Genomic DNA, 18397 nt, shown 5'->3' with positions numbered 1-18397 from the left:
TATTATTATCATTCACGACTAATGACGCCTTGCACATCTCACGATACAAGAACGCCAATATCGCCGAACCCCAGCTATATTGCCTACAATTCTCAAAATTTGTTAAAAAAAGAAGATACGGAGTGTGAACATAACTACCGGATTTATCAGGCATCAAAATTCCCCCAATCAATTGTAATATATATGCTCGTGTTGCATATATAATTTCGTGCTCCGTACTATTTGATTGAAGTTGAAATTCATTCTTCAACCATGACAACCTCACCCGCCACCCTTTACACTCTGGTGGTACGGGCGCTTTCCCAAGAAACAAGTTGCAAAGTTGTTCCACCTTATTAAACTCATGTGACATTACCACCGGCATCCCATTAGTTTGGACCCCGAGTTGCATTGCCACATCCTCCAAAGTTATCGTGCATTCGCCACACGGCAAATGAAACGTGTGCGTTTCTGGTCTCCAACGTTCAATCACGCACTGATCAAACCTGGGACCAACTTGTAATCTCGCACAAATGTTATATACCAAAATCCAGCCTCTTGCAAATTTCTTCTATTAGTGGGTGTGGCTTGGGCACTTTATGTAGTCGAAGACGAGGACTCGCTGCTCGTCCTCCTACAATTAAATATTTCAAAAAATTATCACAATCATAAAATAATATTCAAATATTTATTAATTATAATTCATTAAACAAATATTTATTCACCATTATTCCCAAATGACTTGAAATATGTTCATTGTCAAGCCTCAACAGTGGAATTTGGTCAGCCATTGGAATGAATCTGTAAAAAAAATTAAACAACAATATTTAAAAAATCATTTAATATAAATTCAACAAACAAAATAACTTAACTATTTAACTAACACAAACTAAATTAAATAATTTTTTTTTAACTACTATTAACAAAACAAACTAATTAAATAATTATTTTTTTATATAATAACTATCAAACATATACTAAAACAAACTAATTTTTTAATTTTTATAACTATAACTTAAACTAAACAATCATAATTTATGTACCCTACTAACAAACTAATTAACTGCTTTTTGTTTACCCTAAACCCTAAACTAACAAATTAAACATTATAATAATAAACTAATTTAATATAAAAAAATTTACCTTATCTCCCTTTCTTCTTTTACTTTCCTTCTCCCTTTCTTTCCTTTCTCCCTTTCTTTCTTTCTTGGCTGCAATCTCTTCTCCCTTTCTTCTGCAATCTCTTCTCCTTTCTTTCTTTCTTTTATAACCGGCTGCCTCAATTATTTCACCAATAATTGTACAATTGCAGCTATGATATCATCAGCTGATTTCACGCAATGGTTCAATTATTGTACCAATAATTCACGGCTCAAATGGTTCACATGCATGCATTGGCTCAAATGGTTCACATGCATGCATTGGGAGCTGTAGGCATGCAGCGGGGAGCACGTGAAGGAAGGAATCTATGTGGCTGCATGTGCATGGATGATGGGAATGGCGCCGGGACTACATGGCGACCTACAAGGTCGCCTAGGCTGCATGGCGACCTCTCTATTCCTGCATGCTCCCCATTAGCTCGTATGGCTCGTATATGGCTCGTATGTCACCCTCGTATGGCTCGTATGTCACCCTCGTATGTCACCCCGTATGTCGCCTGGATTGCATGGCGTCCTACAAGCTCGCCTGGATTGCATGGCGTCCTATGGCGATCACTGTTGAATTCACCCCATTCCAACAATTAATCTGGGATGTGCACCATATCGTGGAAAAAAAAATTCAAGAACATTATCTCGTGAATTCACCCGATAGAAAAAAGCTCCCAAGTTGATGGAAAAAGACAGCTCTGATGATGTGTCCAGCGTGTATATATGTCATCCTCATCCATACCATGCCATGCCCTGCCCTTCATCTTCCCCATGCAAATATAAAATGCCTGCAATTATAACCTCCAAAAGGCCCCCCGCCCCACTCCCTTTAATCTTCTCCTACTTTCAAACCTTAAATCATATCCATCCCCAAAGCGATGAGAGTCCCGGTTTCTTCTCCACAAAGCAGCCATTGTCAAAGCCCTAAACCTAACAACAATAACACTGATACTACTACTACAACAACTCGGAACTTAAGTTTCCATCGGGTGAACAGTGTTCCAACCTCATGCTATGAGCCAACTTCGGTTCTCGATCTTCGTCGAAGCCCGAGTCTAGCGACCGAAAAGCCCATATCCAATCGGACTAATGTTTCAAATTGTATCGCGGTACCCGATTCTCCGCCTCATCACCATTAGGCGCCTCTTGAGTGGGACGAGCATGTGCTACGAAACATGGATTGGGATTCCATCATGAAAGACTTGGGATTAGATGACGAATTAGTACCGTCTATCAAAACTATTCCTCCTAGAGCTATTAGTCCTTCCTGCGAGAATCGTATCCAGAACCTAACCGAGTTTGCTTCCAACGAGATGACTCACCAGTTTAACAATCTTTACGAGTTTTATTCGGGTTTAAATCAAAACCCAGTTCATCAAAGTGATTTTAACGCTGGTACTATCACTAATAACTACCTTGATATATCTAATAGTTGTGGTTTTCATAATATTAGCAACTTCAACTTAGGATTTGATTTTATAGAAGATTTGGTAAGAGCTGCGGATTGTTTCGACACCCACGAATTGCAATTCGCGCAGGTGATATTCGCATGGCTCAGTCAGAGGCTGCAATCTCCGTCAGGGAAGCCGTTGCAGAGAGCCGCTTTTTATTTCAAAGAGGCCCTTCAATCTCTACTCAACGGGTCAACACGGTCTACCCATTTGTCTTCGTGGAATGAAATCGTTCAAACCATCAAAGCCTACAAGGACTTCTGTGGGATCAATCCTATCCCTATGTTCAGCCAGTTTAGCACCAATCAAGCGCTCCTTGAAGCCCTGGATGGATCAGGACCGTTGATCCACATAATTGATTTTGATATCGGATTGGGTGGCCAATACGCTTCTTTGATTAGAGAAATGACCGAGAGAAACGATCATTCTGGCAAGTTCATTCTCATAACTGCGGTGGTTTCCCAGGAATATGCGATTGAGACAAGGCTTATTAAAGATAGCCTTGTTCAGTTCGCTCAAGACCTTAAGGTTCCAGATTGTGTTTCTTCTCCTTCGGACCTTCGAAATGTTGTCGTTTAAAGCTTTTAGGCTCATCGACGGAGAGAAAACGGCGGTCCTTTTGTCTCCGTCTATATTCCGATGTCTCAGCATAAACGTGACGGCGTTCTTGAGTGATCTTCGAAGGGTTAACCCGAGCATCGTCGTGTTTGTAGATAGTGAGGTGTGGATGGTGCCTGGGACGACATCGTTCAGAAAGAATTTCTTCAACGGTTTGGAGTTCTACGCCGTGATGTTCGAGTCATTGGACGCGGCCTTGGCGAACGGGGAATGGGCCAGGAAGATAGATACGTTGTTGTTGCGGACCAGGATATTGGTGGCAGTGAATACGGCGGCGACGAGTACGGCTCCCCCGTGGAGGGAGAGGTTTCGAATGGCGGGGATGAGGACGGTGCATTTGAGTCAGTTGGCGGAGTTTCAGGCAGAGTGGCTGTTAGGGAAGGTGTAGGTCCGGGGATTCCACGTGGCAAAAGGGCAGGCAGAGTTGGTGCTTTGCTGGTACGAGAGCGCCTTGGTTGCCACGTCGGCTTGGAGGTGCTAAGTAAATAAAATAAATTAGCCTAGCTGGATTTAGATGTTAGTATTTTGCATGGCCTTTTTTAAATTGGGGGTAATTAAAGTAAAATTAATTATGGCAAGTGAAAGAGCTGGGAGAATGGAGAGTGCCATTAGGTTGCCTCCCCAGTTTCTTTCTTATCCAGTTATATTAATATAAGCTGATGCAACAAAGGGGTAAACCCCAATAATGAAATGAAATTCCATTCATTTTTGTTTTGCTCATCTTTCAACACTTGACAGATGCAATCATTGTCAAATAATGAGGTGATATTGCTCAAGAATATGAATCAAAGTTGATACTTGCATATACTTTATTATCCAACATTTTTAAAATTTAACGAGGCATGGAAACCCCCATCCAAATCTTTAAAATTCAGATACGATTTGGTTATTTAAAGAAAGCAAAAACATCAAACCATGTAATTCTAAATAAAAGTGGGAAATTTTCTGAATCAATCCCTAATTATTCTTTTGCTGCGAATAAACTACAAACAATACAAGTGTTTGAAATCTGGTTAAAACTGTTTTGTGTTTGTAAAAACAGACATTACAGTTACAAAGGGTTAAGAGGTATAGATTAGTAACTAAACCCCACGAACTACTGCATAGGGCTCTTGTAGGTTTCCTATAAATTCTTCCCTTCATCGCCTTGCTCGAGATTAGTTACCGCATCAGGTCCGCATATCCGCGTCAGCTCATCCTGTTATACAAGCAACAAAAACATATTTTATCGATAACACACTCGACAACTTGCAACAAGGAAGAAGTAATATCAGCGCATTATCATTTCACTGTTGAATAATACGAAGAGCAAAGCTGTTGTATACCTTAATACAACTGTTTTCTGATGTAAGCTTCTCACATTCATCAGACAGCTTCTTTTGTTCCTCTCTCAGATTATGGTTTTCATTTGCCAAGCTCTCCACTCTGACCTGTAGCTCCTCGCACTCGGCCTACAGAAATATACAAGCTATAGATGTTAGGCTTCAACTACGTTGATTGACAAACAGATATAACCAGTGTACCTGCTTGCGTAATCTTGATCGTCTAGCAGACTCGCTATTAGATTGCTTCCTCTTCTGTCTTTTCAGCTCACGTTCATCCTGGAAGAACCCACAGTGCCGATTTAGTTAATTAAAAGAATAAAGGGGGCAAAGAAAGTTGGGGACCTTAAAGGACTAAGGCAAATTTTAACTTGGACAAAATATTGGATCGTTAATGGAGCAAATGATAATGAACATGTAAGATAAGAAAAGAAAAATAACTGCGTAAAGCTCGCGTACTTGAATCCATTGCTCGGGCATCACAACTCCATTAAGAACTGTGGCAACAGCACCAGAAGAGTTAGATCTCATTTTCGCAGCTCCTGTGGCTGCAGGGGATCCACTCCATAGATCCATCCCGATATTCGGGTTGGTTGCCGGCATTGCGACTATGGGTTTCCCAGGAACTAAAGCCCCAGCATTGTTACTCTGTGCGTTGGCTGTAACAAGAGTGATTTGTAAGTAGAAAACTATTGCAGTCTATAAAATCAACCCCAAATTTATTTACCAGAAAATACACTTTGCAACTGTTTTTATCTTTTTGCTTTTCAGTTTTCATACACAAAGTCCCACACTTTCTCACTCATATTCACCGGGAAGTAAGTTTGTGTGTCAGAAACCATAAAGATAAACCATTTTTCAAAGTAATCTTACACTAGTTTTAGAGATTTTCCATACAAATAAAAGCAGAAACTCGATAAGGAAGCATAAAATACCATCTGCAAGCATCTGGTTGAAGCTTCCCTTTTTACCGGCAGGAGGTTCCTAAAGGGGAAAAGAGGCACATATTCATTAGAAAGGACAATTCATCGCTTTAATATGCTAGCCACTAGCCAGTAAACAATGTTGATCAGAGAAACTGAATTTCCAAAGTATTCAGTATCCTTGATGACAATCAATAATGATAACTATGCACATACTTGTTGATCATTGTCGTCACTTCTATCTGATGTGCCCTCAGTGCCACTTTCAGCGCTGTTAAGAAAACGGTTAGAATTAGAAAAGGCATGGCAGAAAAATTGGAGAAACTTTTTAACCAAAACCCAATGTTGAGAAAGAAAGTGGAAATCAAAAGTCTAGTGCACCTTTGAGAGCCACCGTCATTTCCAGAGCCAGAAGCCGCCTTTGCATTTTCTCCAGCCTTGCTTTCTGAAGTTCCCTTCAACGTTTTGGCCGCACTTCGATCCTTCCCATTGGCACTCTTCCCTTCATGATCAGTATTATTCTGTGCAACGCTTGGAGCCTACAGAAAAAATTCCCAAGAGGAAGGGCATTTAATTTATAACTGTGAATCAAAAGCAATACAAAGAGCAAAACAAACATAAAGAAAGAAAGAAGAAAAAAATATTACTGGGGCCATAGTAGGATGTGCATACACTCCCCCAGGAGGATACATGGCTGGGAATGGAACCGGAGTTCCATACGGAGGCATTAAAGGATGCTGAAAGATCATCAAAAGCAAAGGAAAGTAAGAACATTGATCAATTATTGAGAGAAAAAAACACATTATTGTATAATGGAGATTTCAAAAGCGGTATCACCTGGCCTCCCCACATATATGGATGCGGAGTTGGCGAAGCAACAGTTGAGGCAAAGAAGGGAGGTGGAGCAGCTCCAGCACCATAATAAGCCTGAAAAAGAAGTTGAGTTTCAAGATCGAGTAATCACTAAATGAATTTTAAGGATTTCATAAACATGATAAACCACATGATTTATGTTCTAAAGTATAAAAACCTGCACCGGGCATGACCAATCAGGATATGAGGGAGTTGTGGGCATTTCCTATCATCCAAACGCAGAAATGTCAGTAAAACTTATCAATGTGTTAGTGATGAGAAGGTAAGAATGAAATGGGCAATTTTTTTGTCCTTTCCAGTAGGTGGAATGGAGGCAACAATGACAGACCTGTGTTGAGGCAGTTGATTTGGAAGAAGGCTTGGAAGGGGTGTTCTCCTCTTCCGTTCCCATAATTACTTTTGTAAGCCTCTTAGCTTCAGAAAAATTAGAATGAAATTCGTAAATCCTCAACGAACTTTAAGAAGCGCCCTGGAAGCTGATAACAAGTAACCCTGTATGTAAGAAATAAGAGATAAAAAGAAAATTATCAACCAATAGTTAGAAAAGTAACTACAGCTCACAATTCATGATATGCAGAAAGTCAGAAACAAATAAAATGTGAGCACTTGAGAATATTCATGAGGTTTTATGTTTTATGAACCAAAACATGATTCATAGAAAGATAAATCTATGCAAATTTCAGTATCAGAAAATTATCATGAAACTTTTTCAAGATAGAAAGATAATAGAGAAACAAAGCCATCCCAAGAATATTGTTATTGTATACACTAAACATCCAATAACAGCATCAGAATACCTTAATAACCATCAAAGTAGGTAAATTTAGAAATAAACTCCTCCCATTTCAAGTTCTTCACTTGTTCTGACCGCACTACTGTTGAATTAAGGATTCGAAGATAAGCTGGGTTATTCTGATCTTCCATGAAACCAACTTAAAATATAAAATAACTATCCATGTTCAAAAAAGTGACGGCATCAAGATTTAATTGATAGTAATATGAACACCAAAGCAGTGATAGAACATCTGACTACGATCCTTATGTAATCCAACAACCTTATAATAGAAAGTAATTATTCAGTTCGGCTAATTACCTTCCAAAAACAAAACACAATCTTCCCTCTAAATTTTTTGCCATAAAACATTCAACTTACTAAATAATAGACGGGGAAACCCCACAAGAAAATTGGCAGTGTCCGATTTAGATAGACCAAAGCTAAAGCCAGTCAACATTAAACCCTCTTATTCTTCACTATAATATATAATAAAAAAAAACTAAGGTTGAACAAATATAACAACTTTTCAGCAAAGATCAAGAGCTAATCTTAGTCTGCAAGTCTAAACCCACAGAGATGCTCAATATCCATAACACAAGCAAAGCTCAAATAAGTAACCAAAATTAAAAAAAAAAATAGAGTAAAAGATTAGCTCTCAATGGTTTTAAATTTAAAATAATATATATAAAAAGTAAAACTGTAAAAGTAAAAATAAGAAGGAAGAGGGAAGACCTGTTTTCCTGTGGTTGAAGAAGGAAGTGAGATGGAAGTCTAACTGGAACACTTACAAACAAACGATTAAGAGAGAGAAAGATAGATAAATATACGTGTTTTTTTTTTCTTTTTTCTTCCCCTTCCCCTTCCCCTTCCCCTTCCCCTTCAGTTATCAGACGGCTGAGAGTTAATGAGGGAACACATAAAAGCCGTACGGAAATGTGAAGTAAGGCGAGAAGGTTGTTATTGAAGTACTCGAATAAAGGGATGAAAATTCGTTGTGAAAATGATGATTGGCGAGTGATAGATCGATCGAATGATAGGTCGATTCGGATATAGATGAAAAAATTTTAATCCATTATCTACAGCATCCATCCACCTATTAATATATTCATCTATATATATATATATATATATTAAAAAAATAAACAGATGATTGTAAATATTTTTATTCTCTTAATTCTGACTTTTATCACATTAAAAATATGTCTAATTTTTTAATATTGATTTATCCCTATTGATACTAGGATGGAGATGACTTTTGAGAAGTGATAGTTTGTTGATGAAGATTTGAAGATTATATTTAGTGTACAAGACTATACATGACGCATCTATTCACTTGAAAAATGTATCACAAATATAGTGCACAAGACTATACATGACGCATCTATTCACTTGAAAAATGTATCACAAATATAGTGCACAAGACTATATAAACTGTGTTTCATTTTGTTTTTGTTTGAATTTGATGAAAATTTATTGTTCATGTTTTGGTTTCTATGAATGTTTGAGTATCAATGTTTGATTTCTATAAATATTAGGAGAATTTGAGGTTATTATGTAAAAATAGGTTTTATTCATAGTATCATCAATTTCTTATCCGCTCAACCCGCGGATGATAGATGGAGCGGATATGGATGAAATTTTTTATGGGTGATGAATGGTATGGATAAAGATTTGGATCACAGGTGATGGAGCGGATGAAGCTCCAGTCGACCTATCTCCTATCTATTGCCAGCCCTACTGTTGTCTTAAAAAGTGAGAGGAGGATAATAATCCGGTGTGGTCGGGTGCGTTGTTGGAGCGGAAATAGTGAATTCAGGGAAGGGGAGAGAGGGGTTAGGGTTTCGCAGGTGACACGTACGAAGGAAAGGGAAGACAGCTGGGATGTGTTGGAGTGGATTAGGTTTTATGACACAGCATCCAACTGGATGATTGATTCATCATTAAATTAAAAGGCACAAAAAAACTCTCTTGTTTCAAACGACACCGTTTCTTCCGGTCTTCTTTTTTGGGGTTTCGATCCTTTTTGTCCTTTACTCTGCCCGCTTTTGGCTTTGGGCTTGTGTGGCTTCCACGTCAATTAAATATAATCCGTTCTGTTTTTTTTTCATGTGTAATTGAACCCTTAATATGGGCTTACTATACCCAAATATCAATTATTTAAAAATATTTTTTAATTTTGATATTCATTTTTGATTACTTGTTGATAAAGTTTTGAAAAAAAAAAAGAAATTGATGCATATGTGATAAAGATTATTTTTGTTAAGGTGGCCAAACATTTTTTTATAAAACTGAGGTGATTACAAAATAATATATATCCTAAAAATTTTAAATCATTTGATAATAAACGTGTTCAAATACCTATGTTTACATACGTTAGTGTTCGAACTTAAAACTCTTAAGAATAACAATCAATTGAAATAACTTGGTTCGTACATGAAATGACAAATTTTTAAAAGGACACTTCATGCAGGATGTATTTTTCATCTATGTGACGAGAGTATTAGCACATATTATACGAAAACGAAAGTAAAAGAAAAAGAGATCAGAATTCAAATTGACTTCATGACTTCAATTTAATCCTGATTTAGTTATTTAGAAGGTTCCTAACAACGTCCATCATATCATTCGCAACTAAACTCGTATGCATGTAAATTATTTTGTATTATTTTCATTTATCGTCATTAGAAGTGCTATTAACTGTCTTTGTAGCCTTGCTTTAGAACAAATTTTTTGAAGGTATAAATTTTTAGGTGTGATGGGATGTTTTAATCTTCCTCATACATAATTTATTCTCGAACTCGGTTATGATTTTAATAAAGATGCAAATTAAATTTAAAGGTATTTTGGTCATATTCAGTTATGATCGATGATTTAAGTGTAATAGGATGTTTATATTAGAGAAGAGTTTTTTTTTCTTTTCAAATAATTTTAGGATTTTTATTTTCTTTAATTGATTTGAGTATTTTTTATATGAGTTTAAAAATATTAATGAGTTTAAGGTTAAAACTTATTAAGCATTAATATTTCGAACGGATATGGAGAACATAAACAAACAAATTATCGAACGTTCATGAATGTAAATGAACGAACGAGCCTTTTGTTCATGTTCGTTCATTTAATTAAACGAACTTCTCGCCCAACGATTAACGAACGGTTCACTAAACGTTCGGTTCGTTTACAAGCCTAGTGCAATAGGTTGCTGGAACCTAATCAATTATTTTGGGTTGAGTTATACAAACAACAACAGTCATCTTTTTTATGCTTCATTATTGTAAATAGTACATATAAGGAATCCTTTGGTTTTATCTTTTTTATAAGTATTAAGATGTTGAAGAGCTTTGAGAATTTGGTGTAAACAAGATTAATTATCTTGTTAATACTAAAAGGTTGAAGGAATTCATGATAATTAATTAGTTAAGACAAAAATAATATTATTGGGAAATTGTTAGACTTAGGCCAGTTTGGTGCAGCTTTTGAAAAGTGAATTTTAAAAGTGTTGTAGAAACAAACTTTTAAAAGTGTTATACAAAAATACAATTTAAAATTTAATTGTTTGAGATTGTTCTTACAAAGTAAGTTTGAAAAAGATAAGATGTATATTATAGATATTATCCTGTAAATTAAAAATATATCATTTAAATTATATTTACACTTATTAATACTATGATATATAAAATATATCATCTTAAACTATAATAAAATATAAAAAATATTTTAAGATAATTCATTAGTAATATTTATATATATAAATATTTTATTAATATATATATATATAATATAAATAATTTTTAACACATGAACATAAAATAAATACTTGTTTTGACAAAAAGAATATTATAAAAGTATTAGTAATTAAAATAAATTATTTTTAAGAATATTAATGTTAAATTATTAAAATAAAATATAAATAAATAATTGCGTGTTGTTTACGTATTAGTAAGGGTAAAATTATAATTTGCTTCCAAACACAATGTTGAAACTGAAAAAGCTAAGAGTCCTATCCAGGGTCGGTTCAATGAGTTTTAATGCCATGTGTGAGATAATAATTTTATGCCCCTATATTTGTAACGTATAATAGACCATCCAACTGCCATTAATTTTTTTGGATTTTCGAAGGGATAATTGATTAAACACCGTCTGGCGTCTACACTTCCAAGGGAGAATTAATTTTTTTGGATCTTCGTCGCCTACCCTAAGCCTTCCATCGACCGATTAGGTGTTTGGGCTAATTTTTTTGGGTCAAATATATATATATATATATATATATATATATATATATATATACACTATAAGCACTAGAAAACTGATGACCTCTCAAACATGTTATCCTAAGCTAAGGCCCATCTGACATATGTATTGGGCCAAACGTAGTCCTATCTTTTACGATTGGTTTGAAACTACTATTTTTACCATTTTGTTTTACATATTTTACTTATTTGACATTAATCTTACAAAAACGAACTTTTTACCTAAAATTACTTTTAGAAAGACACGTAAAACGGTATCTTATAATTTATCGACTAATTCACTCAACCATTGAACGCAATTCTTTGCCCCTTAGTCGTCCCCCTTTATACACCTCCACCAATAATTTATCGCCACGTGTATTAAAAAACTAAGTTAACAGAACAACAAGCCGTTAACTCTTTCTTTTTCACTTTTTCCTTCTCCGTTGTTCACATAGTATTACTTTTTATTTACTTCTTTAATTATTTATTTATTCTTCACGGAAGAAAGAAAAACAAACTATTATTTTAAAAGTAAAACAATTTATGAATTATTTTTTTACTCTTCACGAAAAAAAGGAAAATAATTATTTAAAAAGAAACAAATAAATCAAAATTTTGATTAAAATTATCAAATAAAGTAAAAGATAGGTGACAAAGGAGTCATTCGAATTAATTCGGGTTAGACACTTTCAGGTTAGGTTGATTTTAGTCGAATCAGGTCAGAACACTTTCGGGTTAGGTTGATTCGTGTCAGATCAGTTTGGTTTGGGTCTATGGTAAGTTAAGCCTAGTCAAATATCAAGTCGGGTCAATATCAGATTAGGTTAATTTTGGGTCAGGTCAATATTGTATTAATTGATTTTTTTTGTTCGAGTCAATATCACATTGGTTGATTTTTGAGTTAGGTCAATATCGAATCATTTTGTTTTTGGGTCAGGTCAATACTACATCAGTTGATTTTCAGGTCGGATAAACCTTGGATCTTCGGGTTAATTCGGGTAGATTTGGATATGAGTCTAATCGAGTATATATGTAAGTATTGATATATTCTTATAAAACAACGTCTTTTTTGTTTATAAATTTTGTCATTTAGACTCAATTTCATTCATATTAAATCATCATTTAGTGACGATATGATTTATTTAGTAAAAAATAAATTTTATTATAATTTAATTTTTAACTAGATTTATTTAAGGGTAGTAAAATTGTGTAAATTTTAATTAATAATAAAATTTATAATTAACAATTGTATTTTTCTATAACGCCTCGAATCCCGGGTTAGTAGTTTAGGTCAATCCGAAGCCCAGAGTTGAGCCATTGGAACTTATATTATAGTGGACCAAGTTGTTGTTTGGGGATGAGTAAATTTTTAAATTAAGACTAAAGGGACTAAAATTGTAGTTTACCCATAGTTATTTTGGAAGCTGAAAATCCCTCCATATTTTATGTTTTCAACATGAACTAAAACCCCTTACACAACTCACCAAACACTCTTCCTATCTTCTCATCTTTCTCTATCTTCATTCTTTCCTAAAGTGAGGAATTTAGAGAAATTCAAGCTTAGTTGAGTGAAGCCACTCCTTATTCTTCAAGCTTCAATATAAGCTCAATTTCATTAGTTTTTATGCATAGAACCAAAAAATGGGTTTTGAGAGGGTTATGAGAATCTATGGATTCTAGTTATGTTTTGGATATTAAGGAGTTATTTAGAATGTATTCAACCTCTAAATGGATTAGTAACCATTTTCTTACCTTGTTTAGTGAAGGAAGTGGGAGAGAGTTCCAAATCAAAAGGCAAAGAAAAGTCGAGCATTGGTTGAGTTGAGGAGAGTTCTAGCAACCAAATAAGCAAGGTAACACCTTTAAAATTCTTCTATACTCTTAGTGAGTAATTAGAAGTTCAAAATAGTTTAATGATTGAGATGAGCATGATTAACATTTCCATGGTGAAATTATTGTGTTAGAGTTATGAATGTGTTTAAATCCTTTATTATGACCCTTGTTGATCAAATAAAACTTTAAGTATGTTTAGGGACCTCACTAGGGTTTTTGGGATTGAGAATATAACATTTTAGTATGTGTTTTATGACTTCTGTAGGTAGAGTATCGATATTATAGGGATAGTATCGATACTTGTTCTTCATTTTATGCAAATTCATGAATTTTGAACAAGAGTATCGATACTCTTTCAAGAGTATCGAAACTTTGGGTCATAGTTTCGTCACTCCTATAAAGTTTCAAAATTGGGCAAAACAGAATGTTAAAAAGTATCGATATTTATATAAAGTATCGAAACTATTGCAGGAGTACTGATACTCTTGGGCTAGTATCGATACTTTCAGTCTGTTTTGGGCAAAAATGTCAGTTTTTAAGGCAATTAGACTTTATGTACCCCAACACTTCATTATATCATCAAATAAGACTACAAGTGAGAATATTAATGATATTAATTACACTTAGAAGCAAGATTCATTTAGGATGACATAAAAATAGCCTTGGATGATGCTCGGGAAACGATCAGGACACCCAAGTTCCTTTAGAAAATGCTAGCATTATCGAAAGTATAGTTTTAGTCCGAATAAATCCTTAGGTAGTGCACGAGATACTTAAAGCTAACTAGCTTGGGCGCAAGGTCCAATACTCAAAGAGTGGGCTAGTTGAGGGGGTTGATCGATGTAGAGATTCCAGGCAACCATACTCGGTAGACTAGAGAGGTGTGTGAGCTCCGAGATGTAGAACTTTTAGACGTACCATGATGTCTACCATAAAGCAAAGAGTGTATTTGTAATACCCCAAAATTTAGATAGTGACCAAAATGAAAATTTTGAAAGTTTGGTTACTAAAGTATAAACTTTGGAAAAGTTTAGGGACTAAAATGGTAAATTTTCAAATGTTACATTTTGGACTCGTAAAAAAATAGTTTATTTCAAGGATAACGTTTTGGTGGAAATCAGAATTTAATCTGAGATTTGTAATAAAAGTTATAGAACAAGGAAGTTGAGGAAAAAATTCGGTAAATCGGATCGAATAGAAAATTAAGGAAAATCTTAAGGATGATACATTAGATCGAAAAAAAATATTATTTTCACATTAGTAAATGTTGGAAAATAATATAGATCTTTAGATTTAAGGGTTTAATTCCATGTTTAATTTGGATCATTGGATTTAAAGTGGCAAGATTGTGATTTTTGGAAAAAGGCAAGGGCAAATCGTTAAAGTAAGATCTTATTTGTTCATATTTGACTTATGGAAGATGATAAGGGTTATGTTTCTTGGTTTGGAAGATGATAAGAGTTAGGTGTCTTGGTTTAATGATAATTATGAAGTTTCATTAAGGGTAAATTGGTAATTTCCTAGTGTCGTAACCATCTTTCGGTTGGGCCCCGAATTGGGCTTCGACTTGAAATAATTGGGTTGGGAGTCGCCACCGACCACTTTAAAATGACTTTAGGTGGGTCGGACACCATCTTACATGATCTGCGTTTTTACCATAAATGTGTCGGGTTCGGGAGTCGGTTACGGTCAAGGAAGGATTAGCACCCTTGAACCGCTCTTTCGGTACCAATTAATTTGTCGATTGTCTTAAATTAAGAAAATTGTAATTTAAAATTAAAAGGTAAAAATACGATCACAATTACTTACCTTAGATAGTTTTAAAGGTATGGCCTTTTATTTCATTTTCAAATCGTTTACAATAGCTTTGCCTTTGTATTTTCCGTGTTTTTCTCTGTATTTTGTATTTAAATCCCCTGTGTTACAAATGGGGAAGATTACATGTATTTATAGTAAAAAAAACTAACTATGTTTAGAATCCTATTAACAATAGAATCCTAATGCAACTAGACTCCTTGCTCGGTTGTTGCACGTTTTTTGGTGTGGTTGTTGTTTTAAAAGATATGGTGGTGGAAGAGTCCTCCTAGGAGAGAAACTCTTGCTAGTTTTATCTTTTAAGAAAATGGATGTCTACAGCTGCCCCTCTTTGTCCTTTTTCGTGGAACAAAAAATATGAAAAAGATAAAAAGACACAAATTTTCGTTAAGTGGAGTTGAATAATAACTCCATGTCGAATTGAATTACGGATGGCTCCTCAGTCGCGAAGTCGAGTCCATCTTGAAATGATTTGAATCAGAATGTGGTTTCTCGTTATAGTTCACTTTGGTCTTCATCTCGGTTTAAAGACCTTGGCTAAAAATTTGTCTGGAAAGTAATCTCTTGACTCCATAATGTGGTTGATATGCCCTCGAAAAAGTCTTCGCTTACGGAAAAAAGGCTTATTGCTACTAAGGCACGGCTAACCCAGACCTTCTTCTCGGCTTGAAAAACCTCGATTGTAGCCAGAAAATAGTGTGATTGAGGTGTCATCGAGCTTAATAAATCGAACTAGACAATTTTATTGACAGATAGCCCTTCTTGCCTTGAGCTATGATGTAAATGATGTGCCTTAGAGCTGAGCATAGTCGAACTCGAAGGTCTTTTGGTGACAGATAACCCTTCTAGCCTTGAGTTATGTTGTAAATTATGTGCCCTCGAAGCTGAGTGTAATTGAACTAGGAAATTGTTTGTTGACAGCCAGCCGCCCCTTCGCTCTAAAGTTAAACTTGTGCCATCTCGAGTCCAATATCCTTCGTTGTGAAGTTGAAATTGGCTCCGAAATTTGGAAATTGTTTGTTGACAACCAGCCGTCCCTTCGTTGTGAAGTTGAACTTGTGTTGTCTCGAGTCCAATATCCTTCGTTGTGAAGTTGAAATTGGCTCTGAAATTTGGAAATTGTTTGTTGAGAACCAGCCATCCCTTCGTTGTGGAGTTGAACTTATGTTGTCTCGATTGGCACGATATCCTCCATCGTGGAGTTGAAATCGCATGTGGCCCTTTCGTCGTGAAGTTGAGCCTTGACTTGGATATCCTTCGTTGTGAAGTTGAAATCCAAGTATTGTATGTTGTGGGTGGACACGATTCCCTTCGTCGTGATGTTGAAACCGTGGATGACCCCTTTATTGTGAAGTTTGGCTTCGAGCTAGATATCTTTCGTCGTGAAGTTGAAATCTACTCTCGAGTGAATTGTGTCGCTTTGAGTTCAATATCCTTCGCCGTGAAGTTGAAATTGACTCTGACTGAAACTAGAAAGTTGTTTTGTTATCAGACAGTCACCGATTCACTGTGAGGTAGAGCAACCACCATGTGCTTTTGAATCGAGCATCCTTCATCTTGAAGTTAAAACTTGACTCTAAAACCTGTAAAAACTTATGTATACAAAAAATGATAAATGCGATGCTCTTAAGTATGTCTAAGATGCATGTAACATGAATTAGTTCTGTTTTATCCCTTGGATGAAGTCTCATGCTTTGTGTGCTTGTTCCTGCATATGAGGAAATGCCTTCAAAAGGTCTGATAATTTGCATTAGGATGTTGAATTCCCAAAGATTTCCCAATATTCAATGTTGAATCTCAAAAAATGCCCCAACATTTGATGTTAAATCTAAAAATATGTCCCAACATTTGATGTTAAATCTTCAAAGATGCCCTCATTGTTCCTGATTTCTTGCTTCAGCATTGATTTTAAGCATGAGTTTTGTGTTTGAGAGCCACATGTCATTTACCAAGATCCACTCTAGAGAGATTGTCTTGTTTTGAAAAAAAAAATGTTTTTCTTTCTTTTTTATTTTCAAAGTTTTAAAAATATCAAAAAAGGGTTTCGAAAAATGTTTAAATAAAACTTTTGAAAATATTGCCCCTTTCACGGTTTTACAATTGAGATAAATCATAAAACTAAAGTTCATTGGATATCAAAGAATTAATTACATTGTTAATCCTTCAATAAAGTATAGTCGTTTGACACGTGCCAGGATCAAATTTATTTTTGGGAAATGGTTAAGTAAGGAAATGATAAAAATGTCTCAGGTTATTGTGTTTGGTAAATGGTTTGGAATTTTTGTTTATTTGATGCTCAAAGGTTTGATGGGGTATCTTGCATGCTCCTCTATTGGAAGTGTTCTCCGATTCCCAGCTTTCATGGTCAAGCTCGGATTGTGCGATGCCTTATCAAGGAATTCGTGCGATCGCCTCAGCTGCCCAATTTTTGTATTCGAGCCACCTTTTCAGGTTTTCAACTCGAATCCTCCTTTGGTTTCAAGACGTCGTTCGTAATTTACGTCTTAAACCCCTTTTTGTTATTTTTCTCTATCATGCATTAATTACACTATTTTTTACAAATAAAGATTAATCCTGATGGGCGGGATGAAATCTGAAGATAATCTCTTCTGTTTAGAAATCCATGTATGATTAGAATGGACTTTTAAGGCACGTAACGTAGGTCATGGTTCATGGTTATGAAAGAAAGGGATAAAAGTTCCAATCAAGTGTTTAAGAGTGATTGAACCAAGGATTAATTCATTCGTATGTGTCTCTCTCTTGATGCTCCATGTTCTTCGAGTGGAGTGATTCAGTAATTCAGAAATGATTGTGCTTGATCAATCTCATTTGATGCTCTATGATCTTCGAGTGAAGTGGTTCAGTGATTCAAAAATGATTGTGCTTGATCAATCTCATAGTTTAAATCTCAATGCGTCGTTTGAATCGAGAGAATCTTTGTATATGCATCTTGTCTTCTTTTTTCTTTAATTTTCCTTTTTTTCTTTTTTCCTTTTTTCTTTGTTTTTTTCTCTTTTTTCTTTTTGTTCTAATTGAATCTTTGCACTTGGCATTTGGTTCACCTTTCGGTACCTCATCTGAATCAATGTCTTCAGTCATGCGAGCAGATTTTCTCCACCTTGCCCCCCCAGTGTGGAGGGTGATCCTTGGTTAGGGTTGAATCAGAAGAAAAAAATAATATAGGCTCAAAAGGGGATACAAGGGATATATAATTTCTCCTATTGTGAAGGGATGAAGAAAGAAAGTCGCTCATCATTTCATACATGGAAGTCCTCACAGAAGAGGTATCCCTAGGGGGATAGATTTTCAGGATTATTTTTATTCACATGAAAACAATGTAATTAATACATTGTAGAATTATTTCGAGTGAATTCTTCTTTCTGCTTCTTGCCCCCAACATGTCTCAATGTTCATGCTCCTTGCGAGATACC

General features: G+C 35.3%; 1 protein-coding gene and 1 pseudogene across 1 annotated transcript; one reads left to right on the top strand and one right to left on the bottom strand.

Annotated features, from left to right (window-relative positions):
- Positions 1 to 2005: 2005 nt before the first annotated feature.
- On the top strand, positions 2006 to 3729 carry LOC120195332 (annotated as a pseudogene).
- A 575-nt stretch (positions 3730 to 4304) lies between these two features.
- LOC120195417 (G-box-binding factor 1-like) lies at positions 4305 to 6746 on the bottom strand. Its single transcript, XM_039197451.1, has 11 exons — positions 6643 to 6746; positions 6472 to 6519; positions 6279 to 6368; positions 6089 to 6178; positions 5823 to 5980; positions 5658 to 5712; positions 5454 to 5502; positions 4978 to 5177; positions 4720 to 4797; positions 4522 to 4647; positions 4305 to 4394 (listed from the first exon to the last, which is right to left on the bottom strand). The coding sequence occupies exons 1-11, from the start codon at positions 6703 to 6705 to the stop codon at positions 4320 to 4322; spliced, it is 1032 nt and encodes a 343-aa protein (XP_039053382.1). The 5' UTR covers positions 6706 to 6746; the 3' UTR covers positions 4305 to 4319.
- Between the last annotated feature and the right edge of the window lie 11651 nt (positions 6747 to 18397).

Source organism: Hibiscus syriacus, unplaced genomic scaffold, assembly GCF_006381635.1.
Source record: "Hibiscus syriacus cultivar Baekdansim isolate YM2019G1 unplaced genomic scaffold, ASM638163v2 tig00117012_pilon, whole genome shotgun sequence".
Taxonomy (NCBI): domain Eukaryota; kingdom Viridiplantae; phylum Streptophyta; class Magnoliopsida; order Malvales; family Malvaceae; genus Hibiscus; species Hibiscus syriacus.
This window is presented reverse-complemented; position numbering and strand designations above follow the sequence as displayed.

Excerpts from the sequence above, each read along its gene's own strand:
- LOC120195417 (XM_039197451.1), bottom strand. The coding sequence starts at position 6,705 with ATGGGAACGGAAGAGGAGAACACCCCTTCCAAGCCTTCTTCCAAATCA. Across the intron at positions 5,503-5,657 it reads GTGACGACAATGATCAACAA|GAACCTCCTGCCGGTAAAAA; the intron begins GTATGTGCATAG and ends TTTCCCCTTTAG. Across the intron at positions 4,798-4,977 it reads TGCCCGAGCAATGGATTCAA|GATGAACGTGAGCTGAAAAG; the intron begins GTACGCGAGCTT and ends GGGTTCTTCCAG.